At 32.4% G+C, this 21,256-nt stretch overlaps 1 protein-coding gene across 23 annotated transcripts in view; it reads right to left on the bottom strand.

The window, feature by feature from the left end:
• Nucleotides 1-1,373: 1,373 nt before the first annotated feature.
• Nucleotides 1,374-21,256, bottom strand: part of LOC128216943 (ankyrin repeat domain-containing protein 26-like) — a 95,969-nt gene continuing 76,086 nt past the window's right edge. For 10 of the 23 annotated variants that reach the window (XM_052923676.1, XM_052923671.1, XM_052923670.1 and 7 more), the window contains 15 exons: nucleotides 20,244-20,432; nucleotides 19,335-19,550; nucleotides 18,629-18,748; nucleotides 17,412-17,483; nucleotides 16,223-16,252; nucleotides 14,722-14,820; nucleotides 12,934-13,058; nucleotides 12,184-12,253; nucleotides 9,982-9,999; nucleotides 7,907-8,005; nucleotides 7,447-7,617; nucleotides 5,569-5,772; nucleotides 4,866-5,044; nucleotides 3,894-4,057; nucleotides 1,374-3,234 (listed from right to left, as the gene is read on the bottom strand). In XM_052923676.1, coding sequence (XP_052779636.1) covers nucleotides 3,116-3,234; nucleotides 3,894-4,057; nucleotides 4,866-5,044; nucleotides 5,569-5,772; nucleotides 7,447-7,617; nucleotides 7,907-8,005; nucleotides 9,982-9,999; nucleotides 12,184-12,253; nucleotides 12,934-13,058; nucleotides 14,722-14,820; nucleotides 16,223-16,252; nucleotides 17,412-17,483; nucleotides 18,629-18,748; nucleotides 19,335-19,550; nucleotides 20,244-20,432 — 1,875 coding nt within the window. In that variant the 3' untranslated portion in view covers nucleotides 1,374-3,115. The remainder of the gene's footprint in view (nucleotides 3,235-3,893; nucleotides 4,058-4,865; nucleotides 5,045-5,568; nucleotides 5,773-7,446; nucleotides 7,618-7,906; nucleotides 8,006-9,981; nucleotides 10,000-12,183; nucleotides 12,254-12,933; nucleotides 13,059-14,721; nucleotides 14,821-16,222; nucleotides 16,253-17,411; nucleotides 17,484-18,628; nucleotides 18,749-19,334; nucleotides 19,551-20,243; nucleotides 20,433-21,256) is intronic. The other 13 variants (XM_052923672.1, XM_052923682.1, XM_052923674.1 and 10 more) reach the window with 13 other exon arrangements.

Here is a 21,256-nt window from a genome sequence, read left to right as displayed (position 1 = left end):
TGGTCGAAATATTTGGCTGTATGAAATCAGGTCAAGTTTGGTAAAAAAGTAGCTTATGATGTTGAGTGTTAAAAAACCAAGATGTTTTGTATTGCCAGAATGTTTCAGTTTAAGATTTTTATTTATTGCAGCCAGTGAGCATCAAAAGCTATATTTTACAAGTACTTTTTGTGTTCACGAGGTAAAATATATTACAATCTTACACTGGAACAAACAATTTCACGTGGCGACCCAGCTTCATCATGTATTATCCTCTTTATTTTTCTACTCACATAGCTAAAAACCATGGCAGGTGCAGTACTGTTGCTTAACAAAACCACAATAACGGAATGGCCTTTCTACCTTGAATGCAATCATTAGCATTTTTTAACATTCTAAGTGAAATTATAATCATTTCTGCGAAATCATGCAAGCTCTGATGTTAATGGGACTAGACACCAAATGGTTCCAAAATCGGCAAATACAGTATTTCTTTAAAACAAGCCCAGAACTATCAATACGAGCTAGGTGTGGCCAATAATACATCAATTTACATCATTATAAGAATATTTCGTCACCGTCTCAGGGGAGTGTACTGTTTGAAAAAATATTGGTTTCCCAGTTTAGAGTGTGAATATTTCATATGTGAAATAAATGTGAATATAAGTTAATATACCGATGCTTTTTAAAAAATTTACTGGTACGGTATTTACATGTCGGACTATAAGTATCTATCATGTGTTTCCGGTCCGGATCGAAAAATCCGACCTGAGGGCACGCGCGTAAGCCGGTAACGAGGCTTGCCGAGTTACCGGTCACGCAGCGTGCCCGAGGGTCGGATTTTTCGATTTGGACCGGAAAAACATGATTGATATTTTTTCTTGCATACCTAAAATTATGAATTTATGGGAAAATTGACGTAGAAAACGTACTTTTGTACATTTCACCAAAAAGCGCGTGCGACGTTGTATACTGCCGTCACAAAGCGCAGTAATTTTATATCACTATAGACGTCAAATAGTTCCTTTAAAAATTGCGCTTTTACGATTATTTATTTTCAATTTTAATTAAAAGTATTGTATACTTATATTTTTGATTCCGCTTTATTGAAATTGCATATTCACTTCTCATAAACCATACAATAAAAGAAATAAAAAGTGGCGCGTTGTTGCGCTTGACTCATCTTACATGGGGGTATAAGATGAGTTTTTCCAGCACCGGTCACATGACTGGAAACACACATCCGTTATGCAAGAAAAACCCAGTCAATGCATTGTACACAACAATATCAATTTAATGTGTAATTTTTAACAATTTTTCTTTTTTTTCTTGCAATTTATCATCGTCTAGTCTTAAAAAAATACATAAAAAGATGAAATAACAAACTCAAGAAATCATTTATAGATTTTTATTCAAATTTATTTTTTCTTATTTTGTATAAAACCTGGATATAATATCATATAGTTATAATAATATACATAAAATATCTGTTAATAATTATGTACAAAAATTTCGATGATCATGTTTATGATATGTAAAATTTATACATTCTTACAAAAGGAAAGCAGAGATATAAATATACATCTCTGACCGACCCGATCATCACCATTTTATTCAAGAAATCTGAATGTTCGAAAGTTGTCGAAATGGGGAGGAGGTATGCAAGGTTACCTTAAAAGTCCTCAAAAGCCAAATAATTGTTAGGTTCTCATCTGCTCTTTCCTTTAAAAGAGACCGTACAGTGAACAGATTTTATAATTTTTTAGAATTTAAAATTTACGGGTACATCTAAAATTTAGAAATAAAATACTATGGCGGAGTCCAAATTTTATACTAAATATATTTGTGAGATTTTGTTGCAGGCTGACAGGTAAGAGATGAGAACTTAACATTTCTGCAGCCTGACAGAATAATAATAAAAAAAACCTTCCATTAAATAATGCATTCCCTGCTTGGTATATCTCCTCCAAAAGAAATGTTAAAACACAAATGTATCTTAACTTAAGTCAACAAAATGAAAATGCTTGTTACACATTCTGATATGGAAAATGTTTTTTTGTACCAAATGTCTAAACCTCAGAAGAAAGGTATTATAAAACATCTATAATGCATTTATTTTTATGAAAATGATAAACTGCATCCCCGTGAAGGCTTATTCATTGCAGACAGATTAATATCAGTATTTTGTTAATTTTAATACCCGCTTAAATCGATGCTTTATTGCTAATATTTTTTTTAAGCAAAGATTTAGAATTACACTGAGAGACTAAACTAAATACCAACTGGTATTGTGGATGAAAAGCTAGGATAAACAAAATGTAGGAAAAAATAGTGGTACATTTGTATGGTAAAAACAAAAAACAATCTAATATTGGCATTGATCATAAATTAAATCTGGAAAAAAATGTTATTTTCATGTTTAGTAATTTTTACCCATTTTGATTTTTTCTTTTTAATATTCAAAATCCTCTAATTTATAGAGGACACATATCTCATAGTTAAACTGTGTTGATATTTTAAACTTAAAATAACTTCGCTGTTTTCTGTTTAAAAAAGAAAAAAACAAACTTACAATGATAAAATTATAACGAAAAAATGAAAAACAAAATCACAGTCTGACACGCTTAATCTCTGTATAATGTACAAAATGAAAACTGGCACAGTTCTTTGGCAAATCAAACAAGATCTTTTTTAAAATCAAAACACTAGTTCTGCAACCATTTCATAAAGAATATGGGGCATACTACATGTATATAGCATACATGTACATTAAGCTATGTAATCAGTACATTTATTTTTATATGAAATGCTCAAATATATCTCCATTCTTTTTTCCATTAAGTGATCAAATATATCTCTGTAAGTGCTTATTTAAAAAATAAACAAAAATTCTAAACAACCAAGGGTGAAATTCAAAAGTAAAAATGTAAAATATATTTACACTTAAAAAATAAACAACCCAAAACAACTGGACGGAAGGCATATTGCAATGGCTGGCATTTGCTACGATAGACATACTATTTCCATTTCATAACTTCGATGTAAATAAGTCTTGATGAAAATTGCGATATACACAAAAAGAAATCTTTAAAAATTGATGTTATTTTAATCTTTGTTTTCCTTGACAAAGTTAATGCTATACACAATATTTTCTTTTTAAAACTTCGATGTAGTCGGCACTGGACTTGGCAAAATTTGATGAAGAAAGGATGGGGTCGTCTCTTGAGAGAAGTGGCTGAATCTGGTCATGCGGCGCTGCAATTAAAAGATGAAACACTGTTGTTTTAAACATGTACCAGTATAATAGCACCTATCTGTTGGTCATGCATTGTAAAACATTTAGAAGAACAGCACTGCAGAGCAAATGTTTGTCTGTTTTTTGTTGTTGTTTTTTCAGTTGAACAAGGGGCATTTAACTCAACAATTATTGAAGCCAGAGTAATGAGCCTTGCTATACATGTTGGTATTTTCTCTATGTACATGTGTATGAAGTTTGATCTGAATATGTTAAAAATCAGTCTTTCAGATATGGCCAAGGTAAAAGTTATTGTACAACAACACCAACAACAACCCACATGCTAAGACAAGCAATACCATGCATTTTACATAACATATAGTATTCTTTGTCAATAGATTCTGGAAGAGTTGTGTACGTGAACTGTACATCCAATGAGAATGTTCATTTTCAGTTATGGGCAGTGCAAAACTGTTAAGCCCTCGAGCACATGCTTCAGATGTGTGTTACTTACAAGAATAAGTATGAGTTGAGGACTTTGCACAAAAGAAAAGTAACTCCTTTATTTTTTAATGGTGTATGGCTGTGCTGAGCCATTGGTATGCTATACTCAGTTACCTTCAATGATCAGAAAATAAATAACTTCACAGTTGACCAAGTATGATCCCTGATAACTTACCAGCTTCTAAGTGTTTAGCTATGCTTCTGTCCAGTTCTGCCCGAAGTCTATTACTGAGAGCCTCGTCCGCCAACGAGCCGTTGAGTTTACTCAAATCCAGCGCCTGACCGTTCATGGAGAGATTGGTAAGGCTACCAAACATGCGGTTCTTCTGTCGCTCGGCACTGAAATGATTATAAGGGAAGTTTAAACACTCAGTTGCAATATCTTACCAATGCATGTAACTAGACAAGCTTCAATTAAAAAGAGGGTTGGTGAATGGAAACAAGAGTGCAAGCCCTCGTTTGGATATAAATTTTTTTAAGTCAAATAGACAACCTTAACATTTATTAGTTTCTGTTTTACTTATTCCATGCTTAAAAGTTATTTCTTGTACTCAGTCATACATATGTTCACTCAATGCAGGAACTACAGGCCCCTATATAACTGGCTTTATCAAAGGCAGTGTTTTGAAATTTGACTTTAAAAAAAGCGTACATGATATTGACCAGTGACCTAAATGAAGTCATTGACCAGTGAAAGCAGTTAATGGAACTAGTGTAATGATCATTTGCCTATGTTTTTTGAACTTATCCATTTGACATTATTCAACTAATTTACAAAATATAATCCAATCATTGATCAATTGATTGTCAGATTGACAACTGGCCATCACTCAAAAGATGTAATCCGGAATTCACATAACTGCCGCTGCAAATAAAAGTTATATTTAGGCTATTGAAAGTCATGTAACAGCAGTGTACAAAATTGCGAAATTGAATCCACTAGCCCATTCGGGCTACCAGATAGGAAATTTTACTAGGCCGAAACCAATTTCATTAGCCCACACTTAAACACCATCAACTTAAGCAGTCTTAAATGAACACCCAGAATTGTAATAAAATGATGAGTGACTCTAGCTAAGGCTACAGTCAACTAATATATGCATTTTACCAATATTAAGAAAAAAAAACAACATCTAGAGCTACATACACTAACTTGTTTTTGAAGCCGAATGCCTTGTCAGTGGAGCGGTAGAGCTGTTCGCTGAGTCTCATTCTCCACTGCATCTCGCTCTCGTAAAGGTCACGGAAACGTTTAGATTCAAGCTCCTTCGTCTCCAGTTTTGCGACTGCCTGTTCATACTTGATACGAAGATCTGTACACTCCTCCTAAAGTATAAACAAGCAAAGTTATGTACGAGATATGATAATCTCAAGGAAGTATAAACTTAAGTTCAACAAAGCATTCCATTGGGGAAATTGAAGGCATTTCTTAATAATGTGTTAAGTTCAGAAAAGGATGTGGGCATTAAGCCAATACTCTCTTCTTGCTAGTCAGGGGCCATTTAATAATTCCTAAAGCTCCTTCATGAAAACTTTAAACTTTCAGTGTTGCTTTTTTTCAAATTTTTAACACTGAATATTTTACATACCCTCTATTCTTGATCAGATTTATTCATATGTTTTTTTTATATTTGGATTTAATTCTTGCTTAATTTCATATTTTGGGTTACAAACATTCTTACAGTTTTCTTTGAAATTGACATAAACCCCCCTCCATTTTTACACTAAGGTGAATTTTTTCCACTAAGATACTTTATGAATACCACTCCAGGCGTTATCAGTTAAGGCAAGGAGTCTGGAATTCAGTCATAGTTTCAACTGTACAAGTTACTACCACTTCAGTTACATACCTCCAGCCGTTTCTTCTCGGACCTTATTCTATTATCCTGCTCTTCCCTTCCAATATCAAGTTTCTGTCGAGTGCGGGCCTGCTCCTCGAGGTAATTATTCACCTCGTCCAACTTGCGATTGAGCTCCAGCCGATACCGTGCCTCAATCTCGCGACGAGCCTCCTCCACTGTTGATTTCTCTGTATATCCTGCTTCGACTGTGGTCTGAAATGTAAATAAGCATGAAAGCTTATTGGATGGACTGTTAAATTATTGTGATCAGATTTCTAGGTGGAAACTCAGGATTCATTTCTTCATTGAACGATGGGCCAATTGTTCAGAACTTTGTTTAACTTCATGACCTACAACATCGATGTTAACTTTTAAACATAAAATATTTGATAATGTGCTTACATTTTTAGTTACAATAAACACATTAGTACAGATGAAATATTTGTCTCAAATCTAGTAAGAAATACAGCAGTCAATCACCAGTGTATCCATAAAACAGAGCAGTAACAATTTGAAAGGTGACAACAAGATCATGACATTAACATTTTTAACTTTGACAAAGTTCTGAGCAATCCACAGCAAGATTTAAATTAGTGCCTATTTATTAAGACGGTTTACATAAATGATGTATATTAACTTAATTTCATATCTAATTTGTAATGAAGAATTGAATTGCGATCCTTACCATGAATGAAGATTTATACAGAATGGGTAATATACACATGTATACTTGTATAAGTTTTACATAGAAATGTTGTGTTTACTAAGCTGGGAAACATTCAGTGTTATAGGAAAATACTGCATTAAATGTTATGAAAAATTGCCACATGTTACCTGTAAATTACATGCAAGCAAAAAAAACTATAAAACTGTAATCTCATTCTAAAAATTATTCAGTTTAAAGGCAATAATTGAGTTCTTATGATCTGCAAGAGAATGTGATACATGCATTATTGCTGGGAAGATAAATACGCTTTGCAAACAAACATTCAAAACTGTGCAATAACAACTACAATTCTAAAATAAAACTAGCATATTCAGCTGCTGCTCGAAATCTGAAACTGTAAGAAACTATACTTGGGATAAAATGCACATGATAAGATTTTTTGTCCAAACATGACCTGAAGACGCCCCGTGGCTGAGTTACCCAATTGTTGAACATAGCAATCTACGTCTGATAGAAATGGAAACTTTTTCGTAACATATGACATTTTCTGGATTAAACCATTTTTAAAGGTACTTTTTCAGGAGTAATTTTGAAACAGTTATGTTTTGTCATGTGCAGTGACTTTAATCCCCTGGCAATACCAAACAAAAGTGCAACAACTAGTTTGGCCAAGAATCTCCTCCCTAAAATCCATGCAGAAACTGTAACGGAAAAACAACAATAATTTTCTGTGCAACGAACCATGCAATGTGGTTGCAACAATTCCTTTAGGTGCATTACAGTGTTTGCATACATTACAACGATCAGCTGTTTCTCAACAATTATTTTGAGTTTCATTGTACCACGATTACTAATAGACTTCATCAAGAATTTGATTACTACGTGATTTCCATGACTAAATCTTGATTAAGATCTATGCATTGTCAATTTTCAGTCATTCATTCTCCATATCACTATCTATAAATTTATTTTTGTTCTGGTTGGTTGGTTTCATAATTTGATGTATGATCAAATCCATGCGTACATGTAGTTAATTATATAAATTTCAGTTAGGAGAACCCAGTCAATCTAAATCCAAGATTCCAATTATTGAGACTGTTTTGCTTTCCAAAATGTTGCAACTTTCACCATGCAACCACAAAAGTGACGAAACAACAGTAAACACATGCCATGCAGCATCCGACATCACCCATGACGCAATCCATGGTGTGCCAGTCTACCTTGTATATTCGAAAATCGTCTTCGAGTTTCCTCTTACTCCGATCGATCTTCTTGACGGACTGTTCCAACTTTCGGAGATTTTTCAACTCAGTTTGTAACTGAGCATTCTTATTTCCTATTCGCTCTTTTTCCTCAATTTCGTCTTGGAGTTGCAGTTTCATATGCTCAAACTGGTAGTGATATTGATTAATATTAGAGGTAGGTAATATAGTGCAAAAGCTAAATATGTATAAACAGATTGGGGATCAAGTATTTGATTAAAACTTTCTCTAGCAAACTGTGAACTATGATTATCAACATTCATACTATGTGACTTAGATATGATATGTTTGATAATATAAAATTGATACATGTAATTATATATCTAGCTCTGTAAAAAAATCAAGCTTAAAAGCTAGCAACAAGACAAAATAGTCTGCGCCACACATTTGTGCTCAACACGCTGTCTGCATATGATACCTGGGATTTTACAGAGATGAGCATTTCTTCCATAGCTTGGCGTTCTCTGTCGAAAGCTGTGTTTATGCTGCTTATTCTCGTTTCAGATGTATCCAGAGCCTAACAAAAGGGGAGGTAAGTTATAATATAGTTCCGGGTTAGTATGATAAGGGTGGTAACTCTTTTAACGAAGTATGGCAAAAGTGGAATTATTTTTAGAATATTGTAAGGATATGAATAAATATTTCAGGCAAGAAAAAGCGTTATTTTGAGAATAATGTACGAGTATGTGTAAAAAATATATTAGATATTATCTCATTTATTTTGAAAACAAGTGGACTGTACTGTACAAATCATTAGCAAATTCTTAAAATTATGAGTGAATATGACAATAAATTGCACAATAATTTTTTTCAATGAAACATTCTTTAGCTGAAAATTACTGTTTATTTTCTAGAAATGTTAAGTCATTTACATACAAGCAATAAACATGATAAAATATTAGACATAATAGATTTGTTAATAATTACATCTTTTCATCATAGTAAATTATGTCTTCGTATTATGCTGAAATTTGTTTCACAGAAAAGTATTTAAAATAAGTTGTATTGCTTAAAAGACAAAAAGCTTGCATGAAATCATAACGTGAACTGTTAAAAGTAAACAGTTAAAAGCTGTTAGCTAACAAGCATATTCTTAAGCTTCTAAAAGTAAAATTAGCCACAAAAAAACAAACAAAAAAACACCTTTGTTGTATAAATCTAAAGGAATATTTCAACACTAAATAGTATAATAACAGAACATGAACTAAGAAATATACCTGGACAAGAAAACATACGGGGTGAGGATATAGGTATGTATAAAATCAAAGTTGAAATTCAAAATATGTGTATGTAATACTTGATTAAGCATGTTAGATATTTAAATAAAAATCATGCAATAGATACAGCAACGATGGGTGAAATTCATGTAATTTGATGGCTTTTAGAACTTCTCAATATTATGTTACTACTATTGGCTATTTCTTCTTAGACAAGATAGACTCATCTGATGACAGCATAACTGCCCTTTTCATCTTAAACACTTACTGTCCTTGGAATGAATAATCCCATATTATCAGGAATGTTTGGCATAAATTAGAAACCAATAAGCCTTGCTATAAAAAAATCCAGAATTTGACCAATTTACAAATGCAGAGTTTGCAGGCTTTTACTTATTTCAACCACTGCTTAAACATTTTGGTTAATGGATTACACTGATACTCTCCGGAGGAATAAAAGTGTTTTGATGAATTTTTATCATGTAATTTAAAACATAATTCTACTTATTATAATGCAATTTACATGTTATTCCATCAATTTCATCCATTATATCTGAATCTCTATAACATAACATAAATGAGTAATAATGAACACAATTATACACTCACTTCCAATGTGTTTTTCAGACCAATTTGGAACCAAATTTAAGTCTCATTCCTTTATTTAGTTAAACATTTACTTTTTTACGCAAACGTGAAGTTAAATTCCCAATTTTATGTTTTAAAAATTATATTTTGTTTCTTTCTATTTTTTAAAAAAATTGACACAAAACCGTTTTTTATTTTGTAAGAGTTTGTGTAAATTCTTTAAGAAACAAACTTTATCACATTTTTTGGTCTTTTTTTTTTGTCTATTTTTATTAAAAGCATTCTCGTTTATTCCAAGGCAAATTTGGAATTTCAAATTTAAGGCGAAATGATGCATTTTTCCCAATTAGAAAGGCCCCAGCCCAATTTCCAAAATGGGAAAAAAACCTGACATCTATTATAACAAAAGAACTAAGAAACATATTCATGCTATATTGATTATTAAGACTACATAATACTGTAAAAGCCCCATTGTTTGCTGTTGTTAAACTTTTCACAAATATTGAGCTATATCTTATGAGCACATCAGCAATAATTGAGATAAATTTATTTGGAATTATCTAATTTCTCTTAATTCAAAACTAAGTGAAAATGCTGAGCTAGCTCTTCTGTAAAAAATTAAACCCTGCCAAAATGAATGCTTTTACAGTAGTAACTATACAGTACAGTTCTACACATGCATACATACATCGTCAGCGCCAGGCTCCTGAATACATGTGTACATTATCAGTTAAGCGAGGTTATGGATACAACATGTACATTCTTTTGTCAATATAAGTTAAAATATATTTACAGGTATAAACCAAGGGAAATATTTCAAAATGCAACATGAGTCAGAGATGTTAGCAAATGTAGGAGGCAGTTATCTGGTATCAGTCAATGGCGGTAATGTACCAATATACCACAGAGGTTATGTAATTTGTAAGTTCTTAGTCAAGGGAGACCTTGTTATATGTAAGTTATCAGTCAAGGGAGATAATATAATATGTAAGTTACTATGTAATATGTAAGTTATCAGTCAAGGGAGATAATATAATATGTAAGTTACTATGTAATATGTAAGTTATCAGTAAAGGGAGATAATATAATATGTAAGTTGATATGTAATATGTAAGTTATCAGTAAAGGGAGATAATATAATATGTAAGTTGATATGTAATATGTAAGTTATCAGTCAAGGGAGATAATATAATATGTAAGTTGATATGTAATATGTAAGTTATCAGTCAAGGGAGATAATATAATATGTAAGTTACTATGTAATATGTAAGTTATCAGTAAAGGGAGGAAATATAATATGTAAGTTACTATGTAATATGTAAGTTATCAGTCAAGGGAGATAATATAATATGTAAGTTACTATGTAATATGTAAGTTATCAGTCAAGGGAGATAATGTAATATGTAAGTTACTATGTAATATGTAAGTTATCAGTCAAGGGAGATAATGTAATATGTAAGTTACTATGTAATATGTAAGTTATCAGTCAAGTGAGATAATATAATATGTAAGTTACTATGTAATATGTAAGTTATCAGTCAAGGGAGATAATATAATATGTAAGTTACTATGTAATATGTAAGTTATCAGTCAAGGGAGATAATATAATATGTAAGTTACTACGTAATATGTAAGTTATCAGTCAAGGGAGATAATATAATATGTAAGTTGATATGTAATATGTAAGTAATCAGTCAAGGGAGATTATGTAATATGTAAGTTACTACGTAATATGTAAGTTAATCAGTCAAGGGAGATTATGTAATATGTAAGTTACTATGTAATATGTAAGTTATCAGTCAAGGGAGATAATATAATATGTAAGTTGATATGTAATATGTAAGTTATCAGTCAAGGGAGATTATGTAATATGTAAGTTGATATGTAATATGTAAGTTATCAGTCAAGGGAGATTATGTAATATGTAAGTAATCAGTCAAGGGAGATTATGTAATATGTAAGTTACTATGTAATATGTAAGTAATCAGTCAAGGGAGATTATGTAATATGTAAGTTATCAGTCAAGGGAGATTATGTAATATGTAAGTTACTATGTAATATGTAAGTTATCAGTCAAGGGAGATAAAGCAATTGTAAGTTATCAGTCATGGGAGATTATGTAATATGTAATATGTAAGTTATCAGTCAAGGGAGATTATGTAATATGTAAGTTACTATGTAACATGTAATATGTAAGTAATCGGTCACGGGAGATTATGTAATATGTATGTTATCAGTCAAGGTACATCATGCAATGAATAAATTATCAGTCAAGGGAGGTAATGCAATGTGCACAAACTATCAGTCAAGGGAGATAAAGCAATTGTAAGTTATCAGTCAAGGGAGAAAATACAACAAAACATTTGTAAGTCATGAAAGGTAATGCAAATTATCAGTAAAGCAAAACATATTCAGCTAAAGGAGAAATTTACAGCCTAGAAATTTACAACCTAAGGAGATAGAGTAATTAGGGAGGAAATATAAAGGGATAGAGAATTCATGAAACACTTACAAAACAAATAAAGGAAGGTACAAAACATAAATTTCGGCCTAATTTTAATTCTTACACACAATATCAGTCAAAAATGATAACAATCTGTTAAGGGAAGAAAATGTATAATTACATGTGGGTTACATGCTTACTGTTCATCAAGAAATGTCATAACATACAGATGATTCTTATAAGAACTAAGCATAATTTCCTTTCATTACAAGACCCTCAGCCTATTTGACCTTTGATGTTGTAAGGAAAGAAATCATGGACTCAATTTTGACATCCCCTTCTGCATATATCCCTTGGCCATCAAGATCCATCATGCATTCCTCAGATTTTACCAGTTACTTGGAAAGCACTGAAATGGTGGATTTAATCTTGTAAATCTTTACATACCTTAAGACGTTTCTTGGCCACTTTCAGATATGCTTTCAAGTTGGCTACTTCTTTTTGTAATCCCTGGCTCCTGCAGAAATGGAAATTTACAAATGGAAATTTACAAATTGAAATTTTTAAAATCTTTAAGTAAAAAACAAATGATTTTTTGCTATCACATCCTTGAATTAAAACTCCCACAAATACCTTTATAATTTCAGAAAGCCAACCATTTTGTGCTCACACTGTAAGTATTGTTGCAATATATAAAACATAAGCAGCATTTGTAATTGACAAAAATAACTCCAGTTGGTTTTTAAAATAAAATTATTATTCATTTTAATCAAAATCTACACATTTGAACAAAAGATATTTTATAACTGACAGCATATTCGATGATAAAAATATATATGGTTATTTAAATCAAACATTGATTTCAATACTGAAGCTGAAAATATGCGCGGGAACAATAAGTTGTCAAATTTGTTTTTAACTGATATTCATGAATAATAGAAAATGAAATTAATTTGGTCAGCTTTGAAAATATCACAAATGTAGTCAACTCATTGATTTTGGCAAAACTACCAATTACATCATGGACAATCAGTAAAATACATATGAAAGTTCTTGATATGAACTTACTACCAGCAAAAATTAATTTTTGAAAATCGTAGTCAACTTTCACTCCCTTCCGGATTAAACAATCGATTATTGACTTTCAAATTTATTGTTTGATCTTTTCTTAAAGCGCAAAAAGTGTTTTGCCCATACTTTTCCTGCTCTGACTCAAGTTTTGTCTCCGCGAGTTTTTTCTCTTGTAGAGCCTTCCGCGTGCGACGTTTCTCTTCCTCTAGTTGTGTTGACGTTTCCTGCTTGTGGCGGTCCAATTGAGCAATCTGAAACAGCAAGATAATTACAATTAAAAGATGCAAAAAATTTTTTTTATATTGGTGCTCATCATGACGGGCTAATTTTTAATATTTCATGTTTGAATAATTTTCTGATTTTATATTATAACCATTACCAAAATATTTCATTGAAACTTAAAACATCATAATGCATCATACAAATACTCAAGTATAATATTATTGAAAAATAAAATAAAAATTAAAATTATAATTTTCATACACTGTATAATAATTATTATGTATATGCTGCCATTAAATGGTGGCATAACAATTTTTATAGTGCAAAAAGGAATATTTTTAAATGTCATAAAATGGATTTTTCTTTTACAGTAAAAGTACACATTTATGTTACACACAGCTAAGCTGAAGGTTCCTACTTCTTACATGTTCACATAGAAAATAATTTTATCATGCAAAGCACAGTATAAATAATACATAATAATATGTTAAAAATATTCCTTAAATAATTTAACTATACCAGATCTTGCACAGCCAAATGTATAGTGACCACTTTTTGCTGTACCAAGTTTTGTTGTACTTCCATTGTAACCATTTTCATAAAATCACATCTTCAACTTTAGAAACAAAATTTAATATCTTGCACATCACTTTTAATGCCACAATTAACCATGAAGACAAATATCTCCATCTCAAGATATCTCCATCTCAAGTAACCATTTTCATTCATTCGTTTTTACCAACACACTTTTAATAACACTTCACTTAAACTTTTAAGTAACTTAATGATCTTTCACAACAATTGAACACACTGGCAATAGCAGTATTTAACATATATTATTAACCCTGAAGATTAAGTGATTAATTTTAAGAAGTAAATTATTTGATTAAGGTCACATAGTTTTTGCTTGACACTGGCAACTATTCAAAATATGCAAAGGTGACATAGCTTTCTGCTTTGTATCATTAACTGACTGTAAACTGTGCTTTCTTAGAATGAATTTTGTTTTTTTAAGTGCTTTTCAAAAGAGCAAGAAAGTTCATAGTATTACACATTCTTAAATTTAAACAACAAACACCAATACCAAAGCCTGGTTTGTTAGGGGGGTTCGGGGCCTGCGTCCCCCCCCCCCAATTATTTTTAATGAAAGATGCACTAAGGAGAGTTTTCCAATTAATACCTACGGAATAAGAAATGTTTGCTAAAGTGTTTTCAAGGCATTTTTGGACTTCTAAAAAATATCAATTTTGAAAATCATGCGTAGGCCCGGGCCTTTAAAAGTGCCTACGTGAAGCTACGCAAGTGCACTCAATTATCAAGTAACTCCTTGACAACATAAGTTTTCTGCGTTTTTTCTTGAATCATTCGAATAAGCGTGCTCACAAGATACATTGAGTTAGATTTATGCAGAAAAATAGTAAGAAAGTTAAAAGTATAATATTTCAAGCAGAAAAATAGTAAATTTGAAACAAACCAAATTAATAGAAACATGGATTAAAAAAACCCACAAACATAATAAATCAGTATCAGATTAACAGTGGACTGAAAAAACACAAAAACATACAACTGTTGAATACAAAACTAAAACAACTGAAAGATGAGGAGTTAAAACGTAAACAAAAAAGATTTAACAAAAACAAACACACAAGACATATACACTTTAACATCAAACTCAATCGGGCTGATTCTTACCCTAAGCCCAAGTTTAGATCTAGAAAGCACTTCCTGTTCCCAAAGACCTTTGTGTTCCTCAGCTTCCTTTGTGACTGCGTTACGATTAGCGATCTCGCCCTACGGACACGCACACACATACACACATATAGAGGTTTAGAAAAAGTCTAAACTAAGAGAGGTTCTGATGTAGAATCAGAAACTTGGATTATCTATTGTAACCAGTCAACAAATCAATATGTGTGCAAGCAAATGCCCTCATATGACCAGGATCCATTTATTTTTTAATTGACTTCATGTCAACGTAGCTTTCTTTGGTCCCCAGAAGTGGCAAAACCACAAGTCGAAAATCATTCCGTAAATACATTTTTGTGTAGATTTTTTGTTGGCATATCAATGCATGCAATGACTTCCATCTTTATTCGAAACCTTTCTTGGAAATTCAGCCCTGTGCAAGCCAAGATAATACCAGGCATTTATCTTAACACGATATATAACCTGCTAACTGGTCACAAGGAATGAAAGCTGAAAGAGAAATTCTCTCATTAGAATAACTAAGGTAGCTAATTTCTAACTAAATAGGTCATGCAGCAGCAACCAAATGCATGCATAACACACATATTAAAACCCAGCTTTTTCCATTACCATGCATTCACCAAAGAATTGAGTTTTAGGTATGATTTTAAGGTATTCAATGTTTAAATACGCTTGGTATTTCATTGTTTACATGGAATTTGGATGCCAGGTAACCCATATAATGTTGGTATCAAATTGAAATGGTATTGCTTGCTGATAATTAACAAGTAAAATGAGTGATTAAAAATAAAGTTAGAATATATTGTAATTATGTTCTTTATTTTATTTGAAATCAGATGTGATTTATGGCTGCTTTACAATCTTTAACAAGACCAGAAACAAATATGGTTCGTGATGTGTTTTTTCAGTATAATTTCTGCATATTCTTCGATGTTCTCAATAAGAATGGGCTGCTGACCAAAATGGCCGCTTCAAATTTGGAAAATAAAAGAAATATAAGTTGAATAAGTAGAAGCTGATCAGTAGAACCTGATCGGTTAAAGTAGTTTTACTAAATGAGACAGTTCAACCAAAACTTATTGGGAACCCTGATTCTTTCTCTACTCATCAAACCCATTCAAACCCATCCCAAAATAACACAGGGTGGCCAAATTCGCATAATTGTACATTGGACACTTTAAGAAAACAATCTTCAAGCTGTCTTTGTGAGAGATGGCTTTAAGTTCTAAAGCACAAGATGAAAGGCAAGACAGAAAAAAACTAGGCTACAAGATTCTAGGCATGCAAAATCCACTTCATTGCAAGCTAATAATTGTCATCATAGCCAACACAGCATAAAATATAGGTGTCACAGAATAAAAGCTAGTTGTCACAGCATGAAAGCTAGCGATCACACCATAAAGGCTAGCTACAACACTACAAATTTTAGCTAAGCAAGCTAGAGGCAGCAGACTACATGCAGAGTGGCTACGCGCCAGCAACTTACGCTAGCAGTGACCTCGCGTAACTGTTCAGGCTGTAAGTGAACCATTCGTGTAAAGTAAACATCAACATGCTTTGGTATTAACTAGTCTGTCAACATACATGTAAATAATTTTATTCATTTTTTTTCCGTCTCTTTTCATTTAATCACTGGCAATGCATTCTTTAAGACAAACAACGTTGTTAAACTTTTTTTTATTTGAAACATTGAATTTGTGTTTGAGTTAGAGTTTCTGATATGGACTAAACATTTTCATTCTCCATTTTAGTTAAAATAAAATATGAACTTCATTAATCATCAATTTTACATGACCGTTTTCTGACTTTGAACAAACTGAAAATTATTTCACATTTTATACACTTTTCTAAATATGCATTAATATTTGCTCCATTCTCCTACCATGCATTTTGCATACAAAATTAAAACAGAAAATATATGTTAGATATATACGAACATATTAAATGAAAAATGTGCATAATACATTTCAAGTGGATACTTCACATTTACAATTATATAAGAGCATTCCAGTGATAAACATTCATATGTATATTTTAATCTTTCTGCAAAACAAGCTTTCATGAGCAACATTTCAGCTATATCACGCCTCCAACAAAAAGTGAGCAACGCCATTGGTCCACGACTGGTCAGGTGGTAACCCCATATTTACCATATTGGGTCACCAAATTTATAATGTACAAAATTGGGGTATTTTTTCCAATTACGATGAATAATCCGATGAATAAATGAAACATTTTAACATGTTAACTGGTTGTTGACGTGATATATACATTACGGGCTTAATAGGTGACCAGATATGGGATATACAAGGCAGGAAACCTGATATGGTTTCATTTGCCCCATATATTCCATATCAAGTCACCTACTTAAACCCCATAACTTTTAATATTAATACAATAAGTAGACAACATGAGCCAACCCTATAGATCCATGAATGGCTTCGTACTATTTTATGTCTCTAATGATAAACATAGCATTGTAAAATTCATTGAAAACTCAAATTAAAATTAAACTTTTACAACCGTGTATTCATCATCTTTTAAAACAAACACAGTGATTGAATCAACCCCAGACTGGTAAAACGTTTTTGGTTTTGTAATGTGTTATATATTCGATCTTGTTCAAGAAAATCTCAATTCCAGTGACTGAAAAATACAATGAAGCGTGTAGTTACCCCTAATTTCTCCTCTAGGTGTGCATTTGTTGACTTCAGGTTCGAACACAGAGCCTCGAGACTGCTACGAACCTGTACACCACAAACACAAACATATACATGTATAAAAACACATGTTATACATTGATTTACAAAAGCAGGTTATACATATACCCTCAGCATTAATTCTGTTATTTTCATACATGTTTACACGATTTACACGTTGTGATGACTATTTTGGTGTTCACATATGTGCTTGATTTTACTTCATATACATGTTATTGACATGAGTGGTGCCCCCTTGATATCAGCAATTTTTTTAGAATTATTTTCACCGCCTGTGCCTTGCAAATCGGGAAAAAAAGTTGACTTTGGGAAAAAATCAGGCCACAATAGCAAATATGATGACAAGTAAAACATGTTATGCCAACATTGTGCTGTGAAAGAGCTAGTCTTGACAGATTTTGCTTATTTTTCCAGAAATTTATTGCCTTTTTACGCATAATAACCTAGTCTGCATTTATCAAATTGGGGAAAAAATATTAATATTTGGGAAAAATGGAAAACGTTTGCAAGGGGAAATAGCCTTTAGAAGGTAGTTAATTGCACCATAAAAATCACTGGATATAAATATTCATAACTGTTAAACTGATCAAGATATTTACTTGTCACATGATAAACCTGAACAAAATTTAATGTAAAAGGATTGAATTCAATATTTCTTTAAATTAAGTAAGTAATTAATGAGGGCGGTCTTAATTCAGTTTAGAATCATGTCAATAACAATAAATATACAAGTACAAATATATACATACAGTTAAACAACAATTACTGACTGTTTCATTATATTAATTTTTCTAAGCAAAAGAGTTTCAACAAAGAGTTTCAACTTTTTTTATGTTCTATAGTAAAAGATGACATGCCAATTTTGTTGTCAAATATATATCTTTTTTTATTAGCCATCAAAGAAATGAAACAGACAGCTACATTAAACAATATGAGTACACATTAAATATTAAAAGCATAATTATTTCCAATAACATTTATTATCAACAGACATATTAGTCATGTTGGACATTACTACTTAGTATTAATACAAAGAATACAAAGATTACATGAACATCTCCTATCCCCTTCCACTACACCAGCCCTACAACACACCCAAAAATGCACCTTTTGGAAATCTTTGAGGTCGCGCTTTACCACTTCCAAAAATACAAAAGTAAACCATAACGTACCTTTTGTGAGTCTGCAAGGTCTCGCTGTAACATTTCTGTCTTCTGTTTCTCGTGTTTAAGCTCTGCCTCATTACGGACATTCTCCACCTGAAGGCGCTGGTAATTCTCTTCCAGTTCAGACTATAATATACCAAAATGACATACACAATTTATTGTACGACACTAAAGATATCATCTGAACATCATATTTTTAGTGAATTCTATATTGAAAAGGGACCATAACTCTGTTAAAAATTGGTAGTTTATACACAAAGTCAAACTTGATTTGTTATTCATTTTATCAAACATGTGTAACAGAAATTATTTAAATCAGTCAACCCTTCCATGAATTATCGTCCATAAAACCCAACAGACCAACACACTGATAAGCTCTCTCCTATATACACCCCCAAACCCCTAACATTGCTTTGTGGCATTATATAAATATATATTTTATTCTGTAGATACTTTAAATCACCAGTAGATGATAACTTATTAGCACTGCACAATGTTGAAAAGGAAAAACTGTAATCGTGATCCAATACAATATGTGTAACAAGTAATGATAATCTATAATTTACAATTTTTATTACAGTTCTAAGTTACTGTGCCATTATGTTTTTTTTTTAAAATTGCACATAATTATAGCAATATTCAATCCTCAAGTTTTTCTATTCAACTTATTTTAAATCAGACCAATCAACCCAAACCTCTTCAATTTCAATACCTTGCTTTTATTGAAGTCCTGCATGGTCACCGACGTGTCTGCCAATTGTTGGGAAGATAACATGCGTGACTGCTCTGTGCGGTCAAGCCGATCCACGAGTTCACCCATACGTGTCTGAGCCTCGATTGTTTTTTCCTGAGCTGTGTTGTACTTGGCCTGGAGCTTCTCAATCTCCATTTTCAGCGCTAAACGCTCTTGTTCAAGCTGTTCACGCGCCTGCAACAGGTGGAAAGATTTCTGTAAATTGGCTTGTTTGGGTAAGATAAAAACTGAACTGGTAAATCTTGGAAGCTTTTTCTTTAGCAACAGTATTTTCTGAATAAAGATTTTCCCATTATTACAGTCATTAACTGTAATATAATATGCAATATTCTATTAAAGCTAAGAAGTACAAACATGCTAACATGCTCACACATTCTTGTCATTATCATTACTATCTTATTACAAATTTTGCCATAAAAGTTCAAGGAAGGAATCTGATCATTCTGCAGCTAAAATTGTATTAAATAGTTTAATTCTTTGGTAAGGTCAAAGTAAGCCGAAATGTTCATTGATTGGTCAATATTCATTCAATAATAACTATTAACCAATGAAATCATATAAAGTTGCAAACAAACCCAAAGATACCTTGTTAACAACTTATCAAGTCATGTATACAAATGGCTGCATTTCTTCAGAAAAAATTCAGTTCTGCAAACTCACTGAACTCCAAACAAATCGTAATTTAATGTTTAAAATAAACTAGATACTGTACAAGTTTCATCGAGATACAATCAAAACTGAAGACTGTATCGTGTTCACAAGCAATTGTTTACAGACGCACGAACGCACGGACACACGGATGCACATACTACGTACACATTTGGCCAGTAGAGCTAAAAACAACAGACATGATCACATTCACACTACCTTATTTGCGACATCTAGTGAAGCCTCAGCCATGGAGTGTTTTCGAATGAAATCGTTCTGCTCCTGGTTAAGACGTCTGATATCCTGTTCCAGATTGCTACGCCGGTTCTCAGAGTTACGGACCTCATCACGTAGTCGCGAGATCGTGTCTTGTAGATTCTGATTCTTCTCCTCTAGACTTGCTCTCATCTGTGAAACGGTATAATGAAGACTTAATTTCTTTCATTTTATTTTCTTTCCGCTGTATTGCACTAGAATCATTGCCAATGTTAAGGGGAAAAACTGTTTTCAATGTAGGGGCATAGTTTAACAATTATCAAATACACAATCATGCAGTGTGTGTACACCACATGTTAAACTAGAACTGTAAGCCATAGGCTAACGAATACCCCCCACCCCTCCATGTCTAGGTTGTTTGCCCTGGAGTTAGGCCGGACAAAGCTAATTTTGCCTACAAGGGGAGATAACTCCAGTCAGGGTCATGTGACCTGTACCAAATTCACAGAGGCGAAAGTTTACAACATGGCCATTAATTTCTGAAAGTTTGATAAAGATTTGTTGAATAATAACAAAGATGAATCCCGGACAGGGCTTATTTTGCCTACTTTAACACATCAAGGGGAGATAACTCCAGTCAGGGTCATGTGACCTGCACCAAATTCACAGAGGCGAAAGTTTACAACATGGCCATTAATTTCTGAAAGTTTGATAAAGATTTGTTGAATAATAACAAAGATGAATCCCGGACAGGGCTTATTTTGCCTACTTTAACACATCAAGGGGAGATAACTCTGGTCAGGGTCATGTGACCCGTACCAATTTCACAGAGGCGCAAGTTTACATCATGGCCATTAATATCTGAAAGTTTGAAAAAGATTTGTTCAATAACGACAAAGATGAATCCCGGACAAAAAAAAAACGGACGGACAGACGGACGGACGGACAGACAGACAGACAGACAGACGGACAGACGGACAACCCAATTCCAGTATACCCCCCCAAACTTTGTTTTG

Source organism: Mya arenaria, chromosome 14 (assembly GCF_026914265.1).
Source record: "Mya arenaria isolate MELC-2E11 chromosome 14, ASM2691426v1".
In the NCBI taxonomy this organism is placed as follows: Eukaryota; Metazoa; Mollusca; class Bivalvia; order Myida; family Myidae; genus Mya; species Mya arenaria.
Note: the sequence above shows the minus strand (reverse complement) of the source record. Positions and strands in the feature narration are given on the sequence as shown.